This window comes from Haliotis rufescens, unplaced genomic scaffold, assembly GCF_023055435.1.
Source record: "Haliotis rufescens isolate VD_foot unplaced genomic scaffold, xgHalRufe1.0.p SCAF_1, whole genome shotgun sequence".
NCBI classification, from domain to species: Eukaryota; Metazoa; Mollusca; class Gastropoda; order Lepetellida; family Haliotidae; genus Haliotis; species Haliotis rufescens.
Genome location: NW_025963779.1, coordinates 38689632 through 38716024, shown reverse-complemented (window position 1 = coordinate 38716024; position 26393 = coordinate 38689632). Strand labels below are relative to the sequence as shown.

General features: G+C 40.9%; 1 protein-coding gene across 1 annotated transcript; it reads left to right on the top strand.

Moving 5' to 3' along the window:
• The first annotated feature begins 3427 nt into the window (after window positions 1–3427).
• LOC124135737 (TWiK family of potassium channels protein 7-like) lies at window positions 3428–25073 on the top strand. Its single transcript, XM_046501257.2, has 3 exons — window positions 3428–3610; window positions 19497–20082; window positions 21549–25073. Exons 2-3 carry the CDS (start codon window positions 19662–19664, stop codon window positions 22379–22381), a joined length of 1254 nt encoding a protein of 417 aa, XP_046357213.1. The 5' UTR covers window positions 3428–3610; window positions 19497–19661; the 3' UTR covers window positions 22382–25073.
• Window positions 25074–26393: the final 1320 nt, after the last annotated feature.

Here is a 26393-nt window from a genome sequence, read left to right as displayed (position 1 = left end):
TTTATCTACAATGTGTACAGTTTTATTACATAATACGTGAACACTGTGATTAAGAATAAACACCTTAAACTCTATTTGTCAGATTGCTTTTTCCTACAGAAAAATACGTGTAAGCACATCGATCCTGCTGATAGAATATATTTCTTCAGCAGTTAACATCTCAAACCTACAGGCCTGCGATCTAAAAGAACACAAGACGGCAGAACATGACGTGGGATGTGTATTAGTGACCAGGCAACCGGTGTACACATACTGTTCTGGACGGAAGACAATGACCCAGGACGTGCAATAATGGCGTGGATGCTAGTCATACAGATCCTTCATTGTAACTGGGATGCTACACTGTAACTTGGGCAATTATTCATTTGATTCTGCATCCCGTTTTAATAATGTCATACAAATTATAATCAGCTGACGTCGACTTCAACATAATTGTACATCCTTTGTTCTTCCGCTATCGGAAGCAATGATCGACGAGAGGCGTATTGTTATTGTTGTTATTATTGTTATTAAACACGGTGTTGGTAGACCGGCCGCCATAAACATAAAGATGCTTTCATACTTTCACACAGTCCCATATGTTCAGTGCATATACTATCAATAGTGTATATACGTGCTTGTGTGTATATAACTGTTTAAGTTCATAATTTGATCGATCTGTGTTTACACGGAATACACAGAAATAGCAGTTATGGCTTGCATGTACCGACAAACATCACACTATATGTACGTTCTATCACTAAACTTTGTAGAGTAATAATGGAACTGTTAGTATATTTACAAGAATATAAAATAGAATAATGTCGTTATCTATTCCGTTACAGATAATCACCTTTAAATAATATAATTGATTTAAAGAGAGGGCGTTCAGACAATGACTATATGTCAGAAATATAGCTATGGGTTGATCTTTGTATATATTTGTGTGCTATCACAGAAATGCCAATTGTCATCTCCATCCTGAGGTGCAAACATTCGACCGAGACAACATAAATACGACGGATTGTTTTTATAGATAAAGCCTTTCTCCAATAATGATTGAACACATCTCAGCGACATCCTCCCTGGTAGGATGGAACTCATTCTACTCATCTACTGCGTGGAGGCGTTAAACACATGCCAGCATCTCCTCCGTGGATGCATCAAACACATCCCAGCATCTCCTCCGTGTATGCATCAAACACATCCCGTCATCTCCTCCGTGTATGCATCAAACATCCCAGCATCTCCTCCGTGGAGGCTATGAAACAAATCTCAGCATCTCCTCTGTGGATGCATCAAACACATCCCAGCATCTCCTCCGTGTTTGCATCAAACACATCCCAGCATCTCCTCCGTGGATGCATCAAACACATCCCAGCATCCCCTCGGTGGATGCATCAAACACACCCCAGCATCTCCTCAGTGGATGCATCAAACACATCCCAGCATCTCCTCCGTGTTTGCATCAAACACATCCCAGCATCTCCTCTGTGGATGCATCAAACACATCCCAGCATCCCCTCCCTGGATGCATCAAACACATCCCAGCATCTCCTCCGTGTATGCATCAAACATATCCCAGCATCTCCTCCGTGTATGCATCAAACATATCCCGGCATCTCCTCCGTGTATGCATCAAACACATCCCGGCATCCCCACCGTGTATGCATCAAACATCCCAGCATCTCCTCCGTGGAGGCTATGAAACACACCCCAGCATCCCCTCCGTGGATGCATCAAACACATCCCCGCGTCTCCTCCGTGTATGCATCAAACACACCCCAGCATCCCCTACGTGGATGCATCAGACACAATCCAGCATCTCCTCCGTGGAGGTTATGAAACAAATCTCAGCATCTCCTCCGTGGATGCATCAAGCACATCCCAGCATCTCCTCCGTGGAGGCATCAAACACATCTCCTCACATTCCATCCATCCCCTTCTTAGTGGCATCAAACACATTCCACCCACCCCCTTCTTAGTGGCATCAAACACATTCCACCCATCCCCTTCCTACTAGCATCAAACATATTCCACCCATCCCCTTCCTACTAGCATCAAACACATCCAAACCCTTCTTAGTGGCATCAAACACATTCCAACCATCCCCTTCTTAGTGACATCAAACACATTCCACCCATACCCTTCTTAGTGGCATCAAACACATCCCACCCATCCCCTTCCTACTAGCATCAAACACATTCCACCCATACCCTTCTTGGTGGCATCAAACACATTCCATCCATCCCCTTCCTACTAGCATCAAACACATTCCACCCATACCCTTCTTGGTGGCATCAAACACATTCCATCCATCCCCTTCCTAGTGGCATCAAACACATTCCACCCATCCCCTTCCTAGTGGCATCAAACACATCCCACCCATCCCCTTCCTACTAGCATCAAACACATTCCACCCATACCCTTCTTGGTGGCATCAAACACATTCCATCCATCCCCTTCCTACTAGCATCAAACACATTCCACCCATACCCTTCTTGGTGGCATCAAACACATTCCATCCATCCCCTTCCTAGTGGCATCAAACACATTCCACCCATCCCCTTCCTACTAGCATCAAACACATTCCACCCATCCCCTTCCTAGTGGCATCAAACTCATCCCACCCATTCCCTTCTTGGTGGCATCAAACACATCCCACCCATTCCTTTCCTAGTGGCATCAAACACATCCCACCCATCCCCTTCCTAGTGGCATCAAACACATTCCAACAATCCCCTTCTTGGCGGCATCAAACACATTCCACCCATCCCCTTCTTTGTGGCATCAAACACATCCCACCCTTCTCCTCCCTTGAGGCATCAAACACATCCCACCACTTGATTTGATTTTGAATCAGACATAAAACTAAAATAATGGCTTCATTTGACATCATGTCACGCCCCAAGGAACAAATCACTTTTATATTTTGTTTACAGTTTACATTCTTTAAGACAATGTTATTCAATGTTAAGGGACATGTAGGTCGGGTAATATGCATATGCATGTGTCTGAGTCCTATGTCTGTAGTTTGTTCCAGCCACTACGTGTCTGTCCAGATTGTACCTTCACTAAACGACGCAGATAACATAGACCCTACAATAAAACTACCCGCCATCATCGCTACAAAGTATTCACCCTCTGCTGCAGAAAGCAGCAATGCTAATATACTGGAAACGCTCGCTTTACATGCCACGTCTATGCATGATAAAAATGGCTGACAATTCCAAAATCGATTCCGAATCTTCATGAAAAAATGAAGCCAGCAAATGTTCAGATGTTTAACACACAGATTATCTCATCTCTACCCGGAGAAACAATCTTCCTTTGAACTGCTATCTTTATATGCAAACTTTCCCACGGGACATTAGTTTTGGGTAGGTGAGAGCCGTGATGATTGTTTGTCAATTGTGGGAACCGGTCTTTGGAATCGATACATCTGGTGACGCCGTCAGCACCAAGGCGACCGAGTCGAGCTAGCTTGTCCGCGGCAGGAACATCGAGGAAGGCGCATGCCAGCTACCCCGGTAACACAGTATTGGAGAGGGTGGACTTTCGCGGGGGAACCAGCTACAACCCTGTGTTTTTTATAATATTTTGGGAAGGACTTATCGTTGTTGAACCTTTGGTAAGTATAATGAAAGGAGTTTTATAATGGGTATATGTATTGATCATATACTTACGGGTAGACACATTGTAATGGCGACATTCATGACTTCACCAATGGCTTCGTTCTGGATAGCCGTTTCTATGGTTCGTGAAAGGCACTAAAATTGTAAAATACTTGAATTTTTGCCCCAAAGAGCATGTTTTCAACGGGTTTTTTTTTTTATCTACTAAGAAAAATAGATGTGTACCTGATATGCTATAGGACATATTCAAGTGTTTTAGTTTGGCCATTATACAACCATACGTTCACCGGACATTGTGTTCTAAAGCTTATAAAGTTTATGCATAGTTCCATACATTCCAACTTTGTACAATATCTAGTTCCAGAAAATATGTTATATATCTATCTGTTGATATTTTTACCTAAATAAAGATATATTATACGTAAGCAGCTTTGATAACATTTCAGCTGAAACGTAACGTTGTCTCGGATCCATCTTGAATACATTATATGTTCTTGCCATGTATCTATTTAAGGATGTCTCAGTCTCACCTTGTCCTGGGTGAAGACCACCAATCATACCCCTTTAAAATATGACGTCATCTTTTGATGTCGCCTTACAGAGATGAAGAGAGTTGGTATATTGTGGAAACGATGCGTCGATGTTTATAGGTTCTCGTGCAATCGGCGTTCAGTTCAAGTTATTTGAAATCATTCCATAAGAATTTGAAACGAGAATAAGTCAGTGGATAAAACCTAAAATCAACATATCTATTGTTTGCTTGGCAAGGAACTTCGTGTTGCTTTGTAATTCTTTGATCAATTCTAGTATATGGCGCGATAGCCTCAAGTTTTATGTTTGTATTCTAATTTTATTACAGATACATATTGGCTATATTTTCCAATGCGCAATAAATAACTATTAGATGATGTTATATTGTTGGTGCTTATAGGTGACCTCTCAGCAGATTTCAGGATATAATAAACTACCCCCGGAAGAAAATATTTAGACCAAATCGCATCACTCCCAGAGATGAATTTAGGGGTGTTTCATGATATATTGTGATACGAGGATACTATACGTGATACGGAGATATTTGGTATTTCCACTGTGATATAGAACTTATGAACTATATCACTACATTGTCAACGTACTAGGTATATTCATACTTGTTTCACCGACACGTGAACACAACAGAGAGACAAAACAAAATGTAGAAGCGAAAAAAAGCCGAGTAGTACCTACACTAAAACAACGTTGTACGACGGTGACGCCTTGTGTTCGCGGTGCGTATGTCTTAGGTTACAGGTAGCACCTCCGTGCGTGAAGACTGACGTCTTTGTACAGTAGGTTGATAGAGCGGCCATGTAGTGTGTCTGTGGTGGTGATAATAGAACGGTGATAGTAGAACGGTGTTTAGCTACAGTAGGTGTAGTGTGTGGGTGTAGCTGTAGTGATGATGTAGTGTGCAGGTGTAGCTATATGATGATGGTGGTGTGCAGTGTAGCCGTAACGACGATGGCAGTGTTTAGCTACAGTAGGTGTAGCTGTAGTAGGTGTAGCTGTAGTGACGATGGCAGTGTAGGTGTAGCTGTAGTAGTGATGGTAGTGTAGGTGTAGCTGTAGTAGTGATGGCAGTGTAGGTGTAGCTGTAGTAGTGATGGCAGTGTAGGTGTAGCTGTAGTAGTGATGGCAGTGTAGGTGTAGCTATAGCGGTGATGGTAATGTAGGTGTAGCTGTAGTAGTGATGGCAGTGTAGGTGTAGCTATAGCGATGATGGTAGTGTAGGTGTAGCTGTAGTAGTGATGGCAGTGTAGGTGTAGCTGTAGTAGTGATGGCAGTGTAGGTGTAGCTATAGCGGTGATGGTAGTGTAGGTGTAGCTGTAGTTGTGATGGTAGTGTAGGTGTAGCTGTGGTGGTGATGGCAGTGTAGGTGTAGCTATAGCGGTGATGGTAGTGTAGGTGTAGCTGTAGTAGTGATGGCAGTGTAGGTGTAGCTGTAGTTGTGATGGTAGTGTAGGTGTAGCTATAGCGGTGATGGCGGTGTAGGTGTAGCTGTTGTAATCATGGCAGTGTAGGTGTAGCTGTAGTAGTGATGGCAGTGTAGGTGTAGCTGTAGTAGTGATGGCAGTGTAGGTGTAGCTATAGCGGTGATGGTAGTGTAGGTGTAGCTGTAGTAGTGATGGCGGTGTAGGTGAAGCTATAGCGTTGATGGTAGTGTAGGTGTAGCTGTAGCGGTGATGGTAGTGAAGGTGTAGCTATAGCGGTGATGGCGGTGTAGGTGTAGCTGTAGTAGTGATGGCAGTGTAGGTGTAGCTATAGCGGTGATGGTAGTGTAGGTGTAGCTGTAGTAGTTATGGCAGTGTAGGTGTAGCTGTAGTTGTGATGGTAGTGTAGGTGTAGCTGTTGTAGTGATGGCAGTGTAGGTGTAGCTATAGCAGTGATGGTAGTGTAGGTGTAGCTGTAGTTGTGATGGCAGTGTAGGTGTAGCTGTAGCTGTGATGGTAGTGTAGGTGTAGCTATAGTTGTGATGGCGGTGTAGGTGTGGCTGTAGTTGTGATGGTAGTGTAGGTGTAGCTGTAGTAGTGATGGCAGTGTAGGTGTAGCTGTAGTTGTGATGGTAGTGTAGGTGTAGCTATAGCGGTGATGGCGGTGTAGGTGTAGCTGTAGTAGTGATGGCAGTGTAGGTGTAGCTATAGCGGTGATGGTAGTGTAGGTGTAGCTGTAGTAGTGATGGCAGTGTAGGTGTAGCTGTAGTTGTGATGGTAGTGTAGGTGTAGCTATAGCGGTGATGGCGGTGTAGGTGTAGCTGTTGTAATCATGGCAGTGTAGGTGTAGCTGTAGCGGTGATGGCAGTGTAGGTGTAGCTGTAGTAGTGATGGCAGTGTAGGTGTAGCTATAGCGGTGATGGTAGTGTAGGTGTAGCTGTAGTGGTGATGGCGGTGTAGGTGTAGCTATAGCATTGATGGTAGTGTAGGTGTAGCTGTAGCGGTGATGGTAGTGAAGGTGTAGCTATAGCGGTGATGGCGGTGTAGGTGTAGCTGTAGTAGTGATGGCAGTGTAGGTGTAGCTATAGCGGTGATGGTAGTGTAGGTGTAGCTGTAGTAGTGATGGCAGTGTAGGTGTAGCTGTAGTTGTGATGGTAGTGTAGGTGTAGCTGTTGTAGTGATGGCAGTGTAGGTGTAGCTATAGCAGTGATGGTAGTGTAGGTGTAGCTGTAGTTGTGATGGCAGTGTAGGTGTAGCTGTAGTTGTGATGGTAGTGTAGGTGTAGCTATAGTTGTGATGGCGGTGTAGGTGTGGCTGTAGTTGTGATGGTAGTGTAGGTGTAGCTGTAGTAGTGATGGCAGTGTAGGTGTAGCTGTAGTTGTGATGGTAGTGTAGGTGTAGCTATAGTTGTGATGGCGGTGTAGGTGTGGCTGTAGTTGTGATGGCAGTGTAGGTGTAGCTGTAGTAGTGATGGCAGTGTAGGTGTAGCTGTAGTTGTGATGGTAGTGTAGGTGTAGCTATAGCGGTGATGGCGGTGTAGGTGTAGCTGTTGTAATCATGGCAGTGTAGGTGTAGCTGTAGCGGTGATGGTAGTGTAGGTGTAGCTGTAGTAGTGATGGCAGTGTAGGTGTAGCTATAGCGGTGATGGCGGTGTAGGTGTAGCTTTGGTGGTGATGGTAGTGTAGGTGTAGCTGTAGTAGTGATGATATTGTAGGTGTAGCTGTAGTAGTGATGGCAGTGTAGGTGTAGTTATAGCGGTGAAGGCGGTGTCGGTGTAGCTGTAGTGATGTAGTGTATAGCTGCAGTAGTTGTAGTGGTGATAATTAGGATGTCGATGCACTGAGTGTTAATATTGTAATCTAGGCCAGAAACGCCAGTAGTTAGAAGTATGAGACAGGGTCCACGACGTCGCTATACGCTGACACACAATCACCAAGCCCGTCCACGACCAACCTGATTCCCCGGTCAACTCCTAAACCTAGCATGGGATCCTGGAGTCGTAGTACTAACCATGTCGCTTTTCCCTCTTCTAGCAAAGCCTCCTTAAGCAGCATGTATTACTTCCGATATAACATTTTATGTTGATGCCCTGCAGTTCACAGCCTATCTCAACACTGGGCATATAGATCATGCGAAAAGACAAATCCAAACAACCTAATGATCCGACATTAATCAATACCACATTCAATGAACCGGATATCCAAATGATCGATTGTGCATGTAGCTAGCCCGGGACCTCCCTGCACGAAAAATATTAAACTGGGGTATTGATTGCCAGTAATTGGCCCGTAACTTGTTTTCTGTGAATTATATAACAATACGTCTGCAGAAATGTTATCACAGCACAGATGGATATCTGTAAACTTTGCCACAGTCTAAGATAACATATTATTCTTAATTGAAATAATTATAGATTCAATATAACAAACACATTGACTTTTCATACACCAAACGTTCAATCAAATTATTAAAAAGGCAAGATTGAACAAGCTGCCAATCAAACCAATAGTGCCAAATGTTTCGTCTGAACATACTCCTGGCCTGGAAGGGGCGCTTTAGTGGCGGATTCTGCATCCGTTTCCCATCAAATATAAATAGGAGTTCGTCCTTCTCTGTTTTGCATAATACCCCCGGCATGTGTGTTATGTAGGTGGCGGAGTAAGCCGAGTTGGGCACAAACAATCGCTGAACACATTCGTGACCAACTCGTGGTATTCCGGGACAAGCCGAATAGCGACTCGTGCCCCTCTCATGGCCATTTTTGCGACTAGGTTCCGTCTTAGCGCAAACGGGCATACCTAAAACAATTGTCAACTCGTTGCGTAATGGTTCACGTATATTTCCCCATATAATATATATTTTGCTGATGCAATTTAAAGGACTTCGGGACGTGCGGAATTATACAGTATGATTGAACACATTTAACTGTGTCTTGGGTATATTTTTAGATGCAAGACATATGTAAAATCAAAAATTATTTCTGAGGGATTATTTGACAAAGAACTCGAAATCATACGCGCATTCTAATTGGTTTGTCGTATTTTCGCACATAACATTCATCGAGAGGGGGACGAGTCTTCTTGCAGGTTACGGAAAGGGGCGAGTGGTGACGAATGCGCTGAACATTCCATCGCTTCTGAATGGCGAACACATATGTCAGTGTGTTGCGTCACACATTTTCATCACATTGTGATTGTAACGTTTCACTGAAACATCGCACCCATTGCTTCAGGGAAGCGCGTTGCTATATAAATGTAGGGGTGAGTGTTTGTGTGAGTGTCGGGTGCTACCAGTAGGGCGGGACATCCTTACCCTTTTCGCGAACACCTGCTGTCATCACTGATTTGCAGTAATCCATTCATATAATTTTCACCCCTATTTTGCCTTGTACGCCCAATACACTTTGTATGCCAAAAACATCAATGAGCCCCGCGATACTAGTAATACACTTTGTATGCCAAAAACATCAATGAGCCCCGCGATACTAGTAATACACTTTGTATGCCAAACACATCAATGAGCCCCGCGATACTAGTAATACACTTTGTATGCCAAACACATCAATGAGCCCCGCGATACTAGTAATACACTTTGTATGCCAAACACATCAATGAGCCCCGCGATACTAGTAATACACTTTGTATGCCAAACACATCAATGAGCCCCGCGATACTAGTAATACACTTTGTTCCTCTTGTCATAGTTAGGTTCAGTTGGGCAATTGATTCTATTACTTCTTTGATTTTAAATTCTCGGCGATAATTGGTGGCTGTGTAGTCTGACAAAGTGTTCTTGTTGAAATTTCTATCTAGTGGAACGTGAATGGAAAGCTTTGGGGATGTGTTAAATTGTTAACTTCTGGCTAGGTGAACAGAGCGTGGGGATTCTATGAATGGTTTGACAAGAAGGGGTACTAGGTTCAGGAAATCCTCTATTACAGAAGCGCCTGCTCATAATTGTCCAATATACATGTCTTACAATTCGTCTCAAGAAACATGGAATGTTCTACATCAATGGGTGACCCCATAACGTGTTGGACACTACTCCATATGTGTCAACATATATCACTATGCTAAAACGTTATATTACATCATAAGATACTAGTATGCCAAGTCACCTGAGATCTTGTGGTACATAGGTTAGACGTTGTATTTGTTAGTTTGTTATTTAACGCCACCCTCAGCTATATTCAAGCTATATGATGGGGGTGTGAATATATTAAAAGCAGTGATGGTGGTGGTCGTCATTATCGTGACTGAGTGAAGACCTGCATCTCATGTTTGAGGTGTATGTAAATGTCTTCGTGGCAGGCATGCATGCACATCTTCTTCGGGTAAGAGGGGCACAGGTGGCCCAGTCGTCCAAGGCGCCGCGATTCGCTGTGCAGAGTTGCGTCCCTTGGGCACACCAGAAACCTATGATTGTGGGTTCGAATCCCGGTTCGCCCCGATTATGTTTCTAGGTTTGTCAGCACCATACCCGTGCTCGTGGGCTTCACCGAAGTGGTAAACGTCTAAGACCTGCATCACTTCGGGCTTTCCTCCAACATTTAGCTGACACGCCGCGATATAACTTGAATACTGTTAAAAGCGGCGTTAATCCTCACTCACTCACTCACTCTTTTGGTAAGAAAGTAATGACAAACTATACTCAAGGCATAAACTAACGGATACTTGGTTATTCACCGTTATCTCCAATTTCCACTTACATCGACGAATCCTTTTACATCCGGTCGAGTTCGAAATGTTCCATCTTACTCAGTGTTTACATCAGCGGTACACCAATATCGGAGTCTGATTCACGCAAGTCTTAGATAAACTAAACCTTTAGTTCTCAGATCAACTAAACCTTTCCCTTCAGTTCTTAGATCAACTAAACCTTTCCCTTCAGTTCAGATCAGTGAATCTATGTCTGTTCTCTTTGCTGTGACATTGTTTACTGGTTGTCAAGTCAACCATCAATATTTTATTGTCTCCTTTTGCTCTTTGAATCTCTGTTAAGACCATGACAATGTAAAACTGCTTATATTGAGCCGGGCTTCTTATAATATAGTCTAGTTTGTCTGTTTTTATGAAACTATGTATGTGTCACAAAGACTGTAGTGAAGCCGGCCACTATCGATGTCAATATTATTGTCATTACAAAGTTGCACGTTGCTTTTCGGGAAATTACCTTAATGCGCGTAAATGAGAAACACGAGAAGGTCATCCGGATATAAGCAAACAAACGGAAGAATATTTGAGGAATGTTTTATCTATTATATTTGATTGTGTGTTGAAACTCGTGTGTGGTTGTATTCAGTGATTCCGCTTCTCTTGTACCACAGAGAAAGCTACTGCATACTGCTGCCGTCATGCTGCCGTCATACAGTGACGCGTCACCACAGAAGCTGCATTAGCCACATACTTGCCCTGATTAGCATGAAGTAGCGTGAAGGAATAGTGGGCTTCATAAAATGTTGTCGATCGCATTGTAAATTCTAGTTATCCCTGAGATTGAAAAAAAACATCTAACCAATCTAATCAAGATGCCTATCAAAGAAGTTAAGCCTTTGACATACTTGCCAGGGGTCTGTATATTCCTATCTGATATTTGTTGATATCGTTGTCTACGCTCTTCCTTAGGCGCAAAAACTCCTCAATGTTACGCTTGACCTATGTTATTATCAAACAAAACTGCCAAGCAACAGACAGGATACACTTGAAAATTGGATTTCACCCAAAAATTACAAATGTTACAGAAAAGTCACTAGGCTGAAAGTGGTCACCGAAACACTGCAAAATTAAAGCTCCAAAACACAAACCGTTGGTTTGGAAGATGCACCTGTCGCAATAAAAAATCGCTAATACCTTTCTTTCGGATACTGTTCAAAATGCGCCAGTCAGAAATGGTATAAAATACGATGGGTCATTGCCAAAATATCACAGGTTACATCACAGTGCCGGGTTTAGCTGAGAGAGAAGGCCGCAGGAATGAGGCCAATGTGTGCCAACCACACCCAGGTTGCAAGAAACTTCAACAGTATACACAGTATACACTGCAACCCTCGTCTGACTGTTTGAACGTTACAGACAGACTTGTATCACACAGGAAAGGGCAAGATCAGGCAGACCACACGTGACGATGACACAAGATGACAGGTTTGGGGGTGGGGGGTGACAGTCGGTGCCAGGCGTCTTTCAGGAGGTGCATCCATACGGTGACGGCGGGGTGGTGGTTTTGAGAGGCATGTCGGGCACCCAATAGACTTGACATTATCGGTGGCAACCTTAACGGCCAGATATACAGGGTTGACGTTCTTCAACCCGTTGTATCACCATTCCTTCGCCAACAGACACGATGAACACTCTTACAGCACAGCAACGCTTGGCTGCACACTGCAAGGAATTTCTTAGCTGTGCATAACGTCGCCGTCCTTGTGGGAATCATCTGGATCGCCAGATCAGTGGGCGGGCGTCCTCATCCACCACAGAACCGCCAACAGCTGAAAATTGTACTGAAGGACGTATGGTAACGGATTTCAAATGACGTCATCAGGTGGATGACGACATCGATGAAACGGCGAGTCTGCACGTGCATTGGTGCTCGTAGTGATCATATTCGCTATTGAGAATGTCTGGTATCTGTGAACCAACTCAGATGATGACAATGCCTGCTTCACTCACTCTACTCGACTCAACTGCACGTCACCTGTATTGAGATACGCATTGATAGCCTGCATTTACATCGCATATCATACCATTTCATATTTGTTTCATTTTAGCCACCATCAAACATGGATGCACTTTCTTTTGCACAGCAGTGTAAAAGCGACATAACCATTTCCATAATCATACGAAATATCGCATTTTATTATATTCTTCAGTGTAAAAGAGTGAGTTTCCTGGGAATAGTTATATTTCCATTGCAGTGATCATAACACTTTGACGGAATTATTGTCATACAAGAGTTACGTCCCGCAAATTGTCTCCCTTTATCGAAGGTGTCTACCGTGTACACAAACTCTTTTACGCTTGTTCCACAATGACAAGGCAAAATAATGACAGATGATGATTTATGGAGTTGATATCGCTTTTTGCCGTTTGTTATTCTCTTGAAAATGTTTTGTTATAAACTGTAAATTCTCATGTAACTCGTCAGTCAAGACTTTTCGTTTCGCAAAGCGCCTTTTTGTTACTTGACCAAAGTGTATTCTCTCGCTTCCAACAGCGGTCTCGTAGATTTCAAGACAATTTTATTTTCATTTTGTATATAATGATGTCCAAATGTATGATAAAGAATTTTCGTGACCCTAAATATTTTTTGTTACTTGTGTAAAAAGATTTTGAAAAAAAGCAACGACTTTTTAAGTCGCAATTACAAGGGGTGGTGAGTACCCTCTTACCATTTCAATAATCATACGAAATTTCACATCAACACTGTTGTCATGCCTCATCATTGTCACACTATTGAATGCAATCTACGCATGTTTACTATGAGTTTCTTGAAAATAAACAATGAATTAAATATATGACCCACGGAGGCAGCGAACCTCTTGAGGCAGTGGCAGGCAAATGCATTGATGTGTCCCTTATACGGCTAGTTACAAAGATCTCGGTGGTATTTCAGCTATAACTGTAAATTCATATTTAATCACGTCGTCAAGGTAACAAATTTAATGTTGAAATGTCAAACAGAATTGTGGACGTCTTATGGTCTCATATTCACTAAACGTTATGTATGACCTTCAACAGCTTCTTGTGTTACCTATCGATGATGAGTTCCGTCTATGTTTCAAATTCCAAATTGGTAGGAATATAGAGATAGTGTGCGGTGTGTGCACTGCATGCGTTTCCTGAAACCGATTCCATTAAGGCCCAGATATATGCATAATGCAGTAGCAATAGACTCATAGTCACCGAGGTTTAAGAATTATCATTAAATAGTATTTTCATTAGAAGGAAGGTAGTCCACTGTCCCTTCAGTCCAGAATAGGCTGAAACATTACGTTTCATACTTAAAGGCAGCTGTCAGTTTACCTTGGCATTTGTATACAACCATAGTAACAATGCATTGTAGTTGGAAGGGGGACAGCGTTTGCATTATTATAAACAGCTGTGGTGGATCATCATGAACATAGCATCATACATAACTCGGGAGATGGTCAATGCGAAGTTAAGCGAAAGAGGGTTTTTAATCTTTCGAGACATAAACCAAGTGTAACATTTGGATTTCCAATAATAATAATAACAACAACAACAATAATAATAATACAACGAGGGAGTGGTTTGATTAACGTGGAGGCTCTTCTCGATAGAATTGTATTGTGCACTTTACACACATTTATTTGTCGATGATCCTCTTGTGAAGCATGTCAAGACTCATGATGAAAACAAGGCATTCCACAGTTTTCCTAAACGAGCCAAGTATGCGGGAATTAATCGCAATGTCAGTGTTGGTTTTGTTGATGGTTCTTTACTGCTAGGCGGTACACAAATTATTGTCAACCAAGCGAAGTGCTATATCAAATCGGCCGATACTCAGTTTTACAAGGCGCGGCTATCTGAACGACGACTGCATCGAGTTTGTGTGCAGTGTGTTGAGAAGATCAGCAGACCTTCGCTTGGATGAAGTCGGCTGGCCTGAAAAGTAAAACAGAAGGCTTTCTGTTTGCTGCTCAGGATCAGTCACTTCCCACTCGAAACCGCTAATGTCTGATTTTGTAAAATTACAAAATGTAAATAGGAAAATTAATGTAGAATATGCAATGAATTTAATGAGACTGTCCAACACATTGTCAGTGGATGCACAGCTTTGGCACAAACACAGTGTCTTAAGCGACATGATGGAGTAGCTCGATAATTCTATTACCGTCTTAGCAATACTTGTGGTTTTGACACAGAGGTCCATCCATGGTACGACCCAGAATATGTAGAGGGCGTCATGGAAAATGATAAATACAAAATTCTTTGGAATATGCCCATGTACAGCCTCAGACGTATCCAGGCCATCAAACCTGATCTTATCCTTTTTTGATAATTCCAATGAAAACATTTATATCATTGAATCTTCTATCCCTTTTGACACTGATGTGATTGACAAGATTCAGGAAAAACGTGGCAAATATGCAGACCTCGATTTCGGAATGTCACGCTTGCATCACAAGTACCAAGTTGTCCGACTCCTCATTGTTCTCGGTGCCTTAGGTTTGGTACCTCCCAATCTGTTAACTGACATTGGGAGAGTACCCGGGTTTGCTGCCAGGAATACAGCCCTTCTGGCAATCTGGGTAATGCAGAAGGCTGCAGTGTTGGGGAGTCTTCACATCCTCCAAAATGTTCTGAGTGGGTTTGACTAGGCAGCGCTTCCTGGGAGAAGTCCTATTCGCTGTCTGGACTGCGTGTAGAGGGGGCAAGGGCCCTGAGCTGATGATGAGCCTAACCAGCCTGACTGTGCCAGGACCACCCAAACCCTCGTTGCTGCTTTCATTTATTTAAATTTGTACATAATAATTACCCAGATTACGAAAAAAAATGTATATGTGCATCTGAAAACAAATCATCATAAAAATTCAATTTAGCAAATCCTACTTTAACATCCTCCATACTCTCCATCTTCTTTCTGTGAGCGAAACCAAAATATCAATACCGTATCCCACCGATCTGTATAGCTAGGACGTGATATGAATATTAATTATGGATTACAAACCCGGCCTGCGACAGGCGGTATTAGATGTTGCTTTCTGTTGCTATGTTTAGGCCCTGGGTGACATTCCATTGCCTAGTTGTAGGTAGTAAATGCCTTGATGTCCTTGCAATCTCACTGTGTTTCAATATGGACGATGTACACATATCCACACATATGCCCTAAGAAAGATGTGTAAGTATCATCGTTATGTTTGAATTATTATTCTAACGGTGAAAGTAAGGCACTTTGGTAGCAACGCCTTGCCTACGAACACGACAGAACGTCTATCAATATCATACAACGATAGGATAATCACTGGTAAACTGGTGCGGCATATTTCCAAGGAGTGTAACAAGTAAACACCATCATGTCTTTAAGATGTGTTTGACGTTGGTTACTTAAGTTGTGTAGCCTAAATTTCAAATAATAGATTTTATTGCCTTGTGAATTACTTTATCCCAGATTGATCTGATTTTAGTGAGTGACTGAGTATGGTTTTACGCCGCCTTCAGCAATATTCCAGCAATATCTTGTCGTGGGAAACCAGGAATGGGCTTCACACTCAATGTACCCATGTGGGGAATGGAATCCTGGTCTGACGAGCAAACGCTTTAACCACTGTGCTACCCCACCGCCCCCTGCTTTAGCAAACGTCCTATTGGTGTAACTGACAACATGCACATCATAACTCTTGTATTTCGTTTTGGTAAAACTTTTCAATTCCAAAAACGTCGACATAGAAACAATTTTAGTTTCGTACGGGGCACGTTTAAATAGATAAATGTTTCAAAACTTTATGAATTAATTGAATTCTTTGATCAAATTTACAATTGCAATGGCTTGTGTTAAATGGCTTTGCACTAAATGTATGTTTCTTCAAAAACATATTATTTTTGTATGAATAGAACGCAATGAGAAAGAATGAGTAAACATGCACAATAATCCTCTTTTTAACATTGCCGTCGACAAATTATACATGCTGCATGTCTGCCCCCTGGACACACGTGGACATGACACAGGATAGCACAAAACTGCCTTATCTGATGACGGGCACGTGAGATAAATGTTGTGTTGTAGCATTACTTACAAAGAGGATTTCCTCATCTCAAGCGCGCCAGTCAGTCGGTTAAATGTTAAATGTCTGCGTTACAAGAAGCATGGCCAATACCACTCTTGATTCTCGTATCAATATTTGCCGTGAAGCTTTGAACCCGTATAAATTTTTCATACGTCGCAAATTCCTTTGAAAAATATCAACGTCAACGTTTCCAGGGCAACCAGTGGTGCGATTTCATCTATTTTCTTCTTGTCAATTGTCTTACTTGCTACCAGTTTATATATGATTCATCAAATGTCTGAACTTCAGTTATGATATGAAGGATATGAACTCGAACTGTATCTGTTTTTTCATTGTTTATAACCTGTGTACTTCTGGTACAGACTATTATGCTTTCATGTTAATTTTAGGTAGATTTCTTGACCTGGATGACGTTGTACAAAACAACGTTAAAATCGGCACCCTGTACCACAAACACTTACATACCATTCTTGTAGATATTTTGCTAAGCTCCATCGGTCTCTGTTAATCGTAACGTATGTGCTAAGTGCTGCATTGTAGCCCTTATATAGACTGGTTCCCGGATGTATTTACGGCTCGAAAACTTACTGATGTGTGGAGCGAGATTCTGTCCTTGCTCTAGCCTGGTGATTCTGTACTTACCGACAGCCCTGCTGAGATTGTCCTTGTGATAACCGCCCACACCTTTATTCAGTGTAGGGTAATGCATGTCACATGTGGATAATTTCCCTGCTTTTTAACTTCATCTTTTTGAAATACAAACAAATAAGCAAGTCTGGCATTTGCATTGTCTTGTCGCCATTAATCTTCATTTTTTCTGTGCGAACATTAAAACTTAATCATTTTGAAAATATTTAATTTATCTTGCAAGTGCAAAGTATTTCCAGTGTGTTTTCTGTGTATAAATGTTTATCATGAACGATATCATACTGAATAACAAAAATAATCTACATTTTCCTTCATTAAATATTGACGTCAATATGGTTAAACACGTCATTTATTACAACAGTCTTGTAACACAAAACAAATATGATATAACAATTTCAGTATATGTCCAACATATACGCGACCCGTGAAGATCCGGGGTAGAATAGGTCTTAAGCAACCCATGCTTGCCGTAACAGGCGACAATGCTTGTCGTAAGAGGCGACTAACGGGATTGGGTGGCCAGGCTCGCTGACTTGGTTGAAGAATGTCACCGTATCCCGATTGCGTAGATCGATGCTCATGATCATTGGGTTGTCTGGTCCAGACTCGATTATTTACAGGCCGCTGGGATATTGCTGACTGCGGTGTTAAACAATAAACAAACAAACAAAATATACACACATATTAGGTGTAATAAGGAAAACGTGACTTTTGTTTATTTGTTTAGGCCCGTCTGTTTCAAACTACAGATCACAAACACGAATATGAATATGATTCCGTTTGTGTCTGTTTTCAAACTGTTGCTAACAGAAACTCATTTTTATATTTTTATCACCAAATGTGGTAAACCACACATCAATATAAGAGACTTTAAATACCGACGTGACCGTACCATACCCAAACCTGATCAGACAGGATCACCAAAACATATATCTACATTTACATAATCCAGAAATAATTAATTATTTCACGAAAATATTTATTCTTCTATCTTTACATACGCAAAAGAAACAATAAAAAGGCGCTTCTTATGAATTTCCTTCTGCTTTTTAATGACACAATCAAGTGGAAGTAGTTCCCAGTGCCCAGATTCCTGATGTCTGCTGTTTCCACTAATTCCCTCAGAAAGTATCATTCAAAAGTAACAATAGATGACGGAATCACTGATTGTGACACGATGTACGCACGCAGTCGCTTTTGGGCATCAGGACGACAGCAAGATTAAATGGATTTTAACTGATATTTTCTAAATACACAACATATAAAGATATCTTATTACCCGTCACAAGACGTGAAACTGTATAAATACAGACTAATCCACTTGAAAATAACCGTGTACCTATTGATGATAAACACTCGTCTATACTACATGGTATTCATGCCCAAGTCATGTCATTGGATTATGATATAAACACATTGAACACCTACACGTTTCATTTAAACAACTCGCCGTGAATGGCTGGAAAATTGCTGATGCGGCGTAAAACAATATTCATTCATTCATTCATTCATTTAAACATGCATTATGTTATGATATAAACACATTGAACACCTACATGTTTCATTTAAACATGTATTATGTTATGATATAAACACATTGAACACCTACACGTTTCATTTAAACATGCATTATGTTATGATATAAACACATTGAACACCTACATGTTTCATTTAAACATGCATTATGTTATGATATAAGCACATTGAACAGCTACACGTTTCATTTAAACATGCATTATGTTATGATATAAGAGTTGGTAGACATAAACATGATTTAGGAACAGTACATTATTTCAACATGGTATTAACGTTAGAGCTGATTGTAAAGCATCATAGATCTGAATAAGAACAAGAAGACTAAATATACCTATTGGATATAACTTTCCTTCACGTCATCTCACCCTTGCTTTACAAAGTCCCACGTCAGTGTCATGCTAAGTAGAAATCATTGGCATGAACAAAACAAACGGAAGCGTCTAAGCTTTGTTTCCAGAACAACGCGAATCCCGAACGTGCTTGAATTCGTATTTGGCCTAAAGCTGTATCAAAGCTTTAGTTCGTACCCTACCGTTTACAACAAACAATATAAACGTGTGTATTCACCGCACCCATACTACAGATATTATTGAATCCCATACAGGTTCACAAACAAAGAGAACGGAAACAGTCTATGTATAACTTCGGCCACCTTCGGTGTTGTCCGTGGTGTGCTGCCATTCTGATTGTCGCCATTCGGCCTCGAGTGTTGTTATTACCATGGTGAGGTATCGTCGTTCGATCCCATCTATTGATTTCTCTGTCCCGTGCCACGGGTCTAAACAATATATGTCTCGCTTGCCTTCATGGAAAGATGGTTCACAATAAATATTTATCCTTTGATAAATTGGAACAGAACAAACGGTTCCAAGGGAACGGAATCGATATTCTCTTGTTTCTACGAACAGCATATTAAATTATTCAGGACATTTCCTGTACTGTAAGATGTTTAGTTGCATAGGTCACCAAATGTATTCTCTTCTTCAGGTTTGGTCGGAACTTTCAACACTGGATGTAGCAGTTTACAGCATGAAGAACTGACTAGCTTTAAGGTATTTACAGCGGATAGATTACGTACGCAAGTTACATTCGCTGTGTCCGGGTGCTGTCCCGTGCGGTGTCTAGCATAAAGATCAAGTCATTTCTGTCAAGATGGGTACGAAAAAGAGGGACGGATGTTGCAAAAAGTTTATGAAGTTCCTGTTCTCCCATGTTGGGTTATGTGCCATGGTTATATTGTACTGTGTTGCGGGAGGGTTTATCTTTGAGCATCTGGAGAAGAACAACGAGCAACAGATCTGCTATGAATCACGAAACGAGTATACACCGATGGAAAACAAAACTATCGACTCCGTCCTGAAGATTTTCTCCGACTATGGCTTTCCCAACGCCAACAATCGTGTCCTCATGGAGGTCCAGATCCGTAGTGTGCTGGAGACGTTCCGGGACAACACTCTCGCCATCGGCTACGACGGACGTGTCTGCTCCGACTACGGCCTTCCTGATGGCCCTACCTACAAGTGGTCATGGCCCGGGGCCCTCATGTTCTCCGTAACTGTCATATCAACCATTGGTGAGTCGGAATGTACTGATGTTAATAATGTGTCCAAATATTGTTTGGTCGATAGGTTGTTGAAAGCACTTATCTTCTATATGTAGTTATAGCGGAATATCCGGTATCAGGCATCACTTTCTGCAAACATCATTAGTTACAGAATGTATATGTACAAACCTACATAGCAAGACAAGGTAACATGTAACAAGTAGCATTCAAAATCAATAATAAATAGAGGTTATCACGCTAGTGCGTTTTTGGATGGTAAATATCATGTAATAGGAATAAAAATTGTGTTTTTTTAATTAGCGTAATTCCTTAAGTTTCCCTGTAAATGCGAATTAATATATTACGTCGCACGCTCGGTGTTAGGTCAGACAACTGGTAATATATTCCAACTGAAACTTCTTTTTAGACAGTACCTTAAATACTATATAGGCAAAAAGGAAATAGCGTACACATACGTTTTTAAGATGAAGATTCAAACAGAAATATAACTTTATCAGTGATCGTTTTTTCTTTCGCGGCAATCCATAGGTCCGCCCGCTAGAGTAATTGGCCTTCAACAAAAGGAAGATACTCTAATCTATGTGACGTCACGTTTGTTGAGAGTCTGCCTGGTCATATCGAATTGTCATACCGTTACGAAATGCTGCAAATGAAATGATACAAGGACAGATTTCGAACATTTTTTTCCAAATCCCACTATTTTATATTGGGGGAAAAGACCCAAAGCTACAGAAGTCTACAAACACAGACATGGAACCTGAAATCCGTGCGGTCCTCGCTAAACTGCTAAGCAATTAATATTTGAACTGTCGTCCACACTTGTTGCAGGCCCTAGCTAAGCCCGCCGACTTTCGGTATGTTAGACTATTATTTGGATAATGATGACAATTCCCCACCATGTTTGTAAACACTGAAAGCAGTACCTACCTTACCATGTATATTTGCATATTCATCCGTAAATGATCCCAAGGGGAACTATTTTTATCGGTTAACTATATCCATCCGAGGAACGTACCCATTTACATGATAAACTTATATTTGCTACGTTTGAAAAAAAGGTTCAATTACACCTCTATATATGTTTATGTGTTAATTCTGTCATCATTCAACGTAACAACACAAATTGACTGCAATATTACACCATTCAATCAAACTATATATAATAATATACTCATTAATAGATGAAGATATTAGATACTATGCACCTAACCAACTGCCATATAATTATTTCATTAATAGTAATATTTACACTACAAATTTAATGAATACACAGAATAGATATGTTTAGCAGTTGTTTTGAATGGTTGCGTATAGTTACATATCCATGTAGGTAATTTGGATATTTGTGATCAAATACTTTACAATGTTGTAATCTACACTCTCGGGATAACTTTGTGAATGTAAAGTGTGAAGACGGACTACATGTGCACATATTATGCCTGCCTACATCATATATATCATCTCCTTCTGCTTAGGGTTCGGTCACATCGCTCCGAAAACAGTGTGGGGCCGATTGGTGTGCATCGCCTACGCCGTTCTTGGAATCCCACTCATGCTGCTGTGTCTCGCCAACATCGGAGACGTCCTTGCAGACATCTTTCGCTTCATCTACGCCAAGATCTGCTGCTGCGGATGCTGCCGTCGCAAGAAGAGTCCCAGGACAAAAGTGGTCCAGATCAAACCGATGCAGCGAGGAGGGGATCATGACCCAGCTTGGAAGACTGATAAGTCTAACGAATTCTCTCGCCTCCCAACCAAGTCTCCGACGGGCAGTACTGACACCAATGGCAATGACAAGAGCAGACCCCCGTCCAAAACCAGCCGACCGGGGTCAAGGGTTCCAAGTCCCGTCGGCAAGGCTGTCAAGATTGTTCCTCTCGACCTGAAACACATGAACCGCCCGCCGCCAATGAAGAATGACCCTGTAGTGCTGGATGACGACAGCGATGACGATGACGATGATTTGGACGAGAAGAAGATCACTGTTCCACTCACCATCACAATGATCGTCATCGGAGGCTACATCTTCGGAGGGGCTGTGCTCTTTGGCCTGTGGGAAAGCTGGGATTGGCTTCAGTCTGCTTATTTCTGCTTCATCACTCTCAGCACCATCGGCTTTGGCGACGTCGTTCCTGGAACTGACTTTGAGAACCCTCAAGCGCAGGCACAACTAATTCTCGGCGCTATCTATGTCCTGTTCGGAATGGCGATCTTGTCCATGTGTTTCTCGCTCATGCAAGACGAGATCATTGCTAAATGCAAGTGGGTGGGTGAGAAGCTCGGCATCCTGGACAAAAACGACGACTAATACTCTGTATTCTTCTCTGTAAGCTCTACTGTAGCTGTGTACATCAGCTCTCGACAAAATCTCAGAACTTTTTTACATTGAAAACGGTACTCGGGACAGCAGCTTGATGGTCGCTATCTACAAGTCCTTATAATCATCGTAGGCTCAAAGGAAATCTCTGTGACTGAAGACGAAGTGAAGGATAATGAGTACCCGCAGAATGTCCGATGTGCCTCAAACTGTGGTCTAAGTGATTTGACAGAAAAGCATTTTTGTGATTGAAGATCTGTGGATTAGAAATCCAGAGATATGTACTGGAGTTCGCCCAAAGCCCCTTATCCGTCCATAATGTGTATAAAACCAGATGGAAGGAATTATAATTTATGTGAGCTGTCTCGGGCAAGTCCCCATACCCTGATCTTTCCTATCCCACTCATTATGCCACCATTTTACGGATAATAAAGGATTGTCACAAATCCTCTGACAATCGTCTATGGATTTGTAAAACTCATGCCAGAAACATCCTGGTACGTCCCTGTTTGTTTGATACCGAAAAGAACATTCATTAAATTTCCTTTTGATCGTTTTAGTATTTTAGTTTTTAGATCGAGAGTATATGAACTGGTTATACGCTGCAAAATTGCTAGGTGCCATTAGGGAAGGATCAGGATATGGTTTTATCCTTTCGTAAAAAGATGTTGTATTTGATTTTCATTTAAGTATTAGTTGTGTGTCCATTCACGAGATATGCATAATCAGATACTGGTTACTTTTTTGAATTTTGTGTGAAAGGTATATGAATAGTATAGTACGCCATGGCGGAAGTACACCAATTTATTTCACATTCTTGAAGACGCTATTCCTAATATCACTCTCGTTTCTTGGCAGCTGGATATTGTGAAAACAGTTTTACCCTGTTTCGTAGTGCGCATCACCTACAACCGATTGACGCTCTGTGATATATGCGAGCGCATCGAGATAAAACATCGGCATCACTAAAATAATTACGAAAAAATACAACAGATGAGTTCACAATTTTGTTACGACCGTAGGTCAAGTTTGTTTCGTCACATCGAAAATGTGTTTTTTTCCTTAAGTACATAATTGCAGGATCACAAAAGATTTCGCCTTCGTACTTGAAACCACGTCTTGCGTGAGTATACTGATATAATGATGCATTTAATAATCGATTTCGAATATATATCCGTGATGACAAAAGCTTTAACAATACAGCTTGGCGTCCTTAACCAACAGTGCCTCGAACCAACTGTGCTCGTTTCACTGTATGTATATTTAGATTGCAAAACTGCGCACCAAATATGCCATTATATGAAAAGATAAATTGTTATTAAATGGCTAATTCTTTTGAGGAAACGAAACATGTTTCGTATACTTTTATATTGTTTCAATGCTTAAAGACAAACGATTAATGCCTGTTAGATTATGGTCTGTAAGCTAAAGAGGTGGATTCTCTAATGATATAACAGAACATGCGTTTGCTAGCTGATACATATTTGACTTCGCTATGCTATTTTATGTACATATTATTTACATCGTAAGAGAGGTATATCTCCAAATCACTGTATGAGATTGTGGCATAATATATTTTTGCCTCTGTACATAAGTAATACATTTTTTTAAATCCTAAAAATACAGTCTTCAAAGAAAGAGATCTCTATTTTTTAATTGCAAATTCTTCATATATTTAGAAAGCCGTCCATATTGTAACGTTTTTCTTTGAACTTCGCTGCTTTGTACGTCCCTATGCACGTGCCATACGATTTTGAAGACTCGCCTCGTTTTGAAACTGCTGGAAAGGGAGAAAACTGCTTTCATTTTTGTGGTATATCGTGCTGAACGCTCATTATGGCAACTGACTGAAATGTTTTATAATCACGTTACCATGGAGATAACGGTATTATTGTTATTGTTAAAAAGTAGCCCACTGCACGTGAACAAGATGAACAAGTAACAAGACGATGCTGATAAAGTGGGGATGTAGTTTTATATGTACAGGTTACAAGTTTGTTATCGGTTTTTTTAAACTTAAGTATCTGAACTATATTCTATACATGTTTCGGGTTGTACTGTAAGTAGTCTTGTACAGAGTGATCATGTACCCTGTAAGTGTGTTCACGATGAGCTGTATTCTTGTATATTTCCACTGCTTATTGAACTACACTTCGCATTGATACTGGGTCGCAGACTGCTGATTTACTGTTAGTCGTTACACTCACAGTATGGTATTGTATTAGACGTCCCTCTCCTACTTATTTTATATTAGAACTGTTGTTTTTGACAGTGGGTTCATGACCAACCCATAAACATAAGATGTTTCCCACCCTAGCATTGTTATTTCTAGACGTAGTTACCAAAACAAGAAGTTTTTCATCAGAGTATAATGTGGTAATACTGATCTTATAACAAGAGAAAAGAGTAATTCTAAACCGGGATCTTCTCTAAGACGTTTTATTAATGATAATGTTAAATTCCGATTTCTGATATAAATGAAAAGTAAAAATTTTCACACAAAAATATGTACTTATATAAATATATTCCACGATTAGATTATTTAAGTGTGATCAGTATATTACTCAGTGTTTGTTGCATCTGTGAGACTCAAACCAAGCTGGTTTTATGCCTTTTCCACAAACTTCTTCTGTCTGTGATACGTGTGTACAAAATGTTACAATAAAGTTCATATAAAATTTCATGAGATGTCAAGTTGTTTTGGATGCCACTCCTTTCAAACATGTCTCCGTTTACTGTGACAAAGTGTTGTCTTCCCCTCTCAGCATAGTGTTTCAGAATTGCAGGGAACACTGTGACCTTGATCCAATCCGATGTCCGATGTAAATGTTACTTGAAATATATGTGTGTGGTAACCGTTTCAATAATCAATCACCGGCACATCAATGGGAACGATAATCACGAGATATAGCGTTACGTCTTTTTATTTTCTGTACAAAGTCTTGTTGCACAAATATGGGTATCAATACAAATTCATCATAAGCTGTTCCTTTGATTGCTCACTATATCAGAATACCATAGTGGTTTGCTGAATCATTAGTACATAAAGGCGAGTTAATATATCGTTAATACTTGGCTGACGATCTACATTGTATGTGCCACCAGGGATGTTGGCGACTTTCAGTTATGACAAAACCTTCAGGCTAGGCCAGCGGAACAGGACACAGTCGACCTGACACATAGAATGTCAATCCATTTTCTTCTTTATGTCGCCCGACGGTAAATATTTGTTAGAAATATATTTTTATTTAATGTCTTCAAATTTTCATGTTATATATTTCGAACGTCCATCCATTATTTGAGGAAAACAATCCGTTAGAAATTACGAAATAGGACTAATGCTACTTGTCTCCCAAATATACCACTGAAAGATACAATTTTAACCTCTGCCCTGTCGGGGGAAAAGTATCAGTATCATTTCATTTTAGTTAGTTGAGACCTACGATTAAGGCTACATGAGGTCGCCTGCAATGGACGACATCACACTCTATGACTATACGGACTTCGGCACAAACAGATAAACACAAGTTTACGGTGTCTTTGACGCTGGTCATGAGTTAAAAATTTGGATAAATTCATCCCCACACGTTCATCACTCAATAAACAGAGTATACTTCTCATTTAGACACGAAAAGTTTTGTTCTGGCGACATGATCTTTTAGTGATCTTGAAATTCAATACAGTTTATGCTTTTTTGTGAAACACATACTTGTAAACCAGATGTAATATTCAAATGAGATGCTAACACTACACCCTACTTCGTCGGAAAGAGTGGTCGTCTTAACATTCACGAACAAATGCAAATATATGTTAACGTCAACTCCAGCGAATAATCAATTCGATTAAGATTCCGTTGGGCGTAAGACAAAAGAACAATGGTGTAGGAGATTGATTTGAAGAGAAAGAAGTGTGTGCAACGTTTTCAACATGTCAAACCTTTCTTTATGTCTATCGACATCTGTAAATCATCGGGACATGATCCTAATAGGTCAATATATATGAT

Bases quoted from the DNA above. Each gene is read 5' to 3' on its own strand.
- LOC124135737 (XM_046501257.2), top strand. From the start codon at position 19,662: ATGGGTACGAAAAAGAGGGACGGATGTTGCAAAAAGTTTATGAAGTTC. The intron at 20,083-21,548 runs GTGAGTCGGAAT...CCTTCTGCTTAG, and splicing joins AACTGTCATATCAACCATTG to GGTTCGGTCACATCGCTCCG.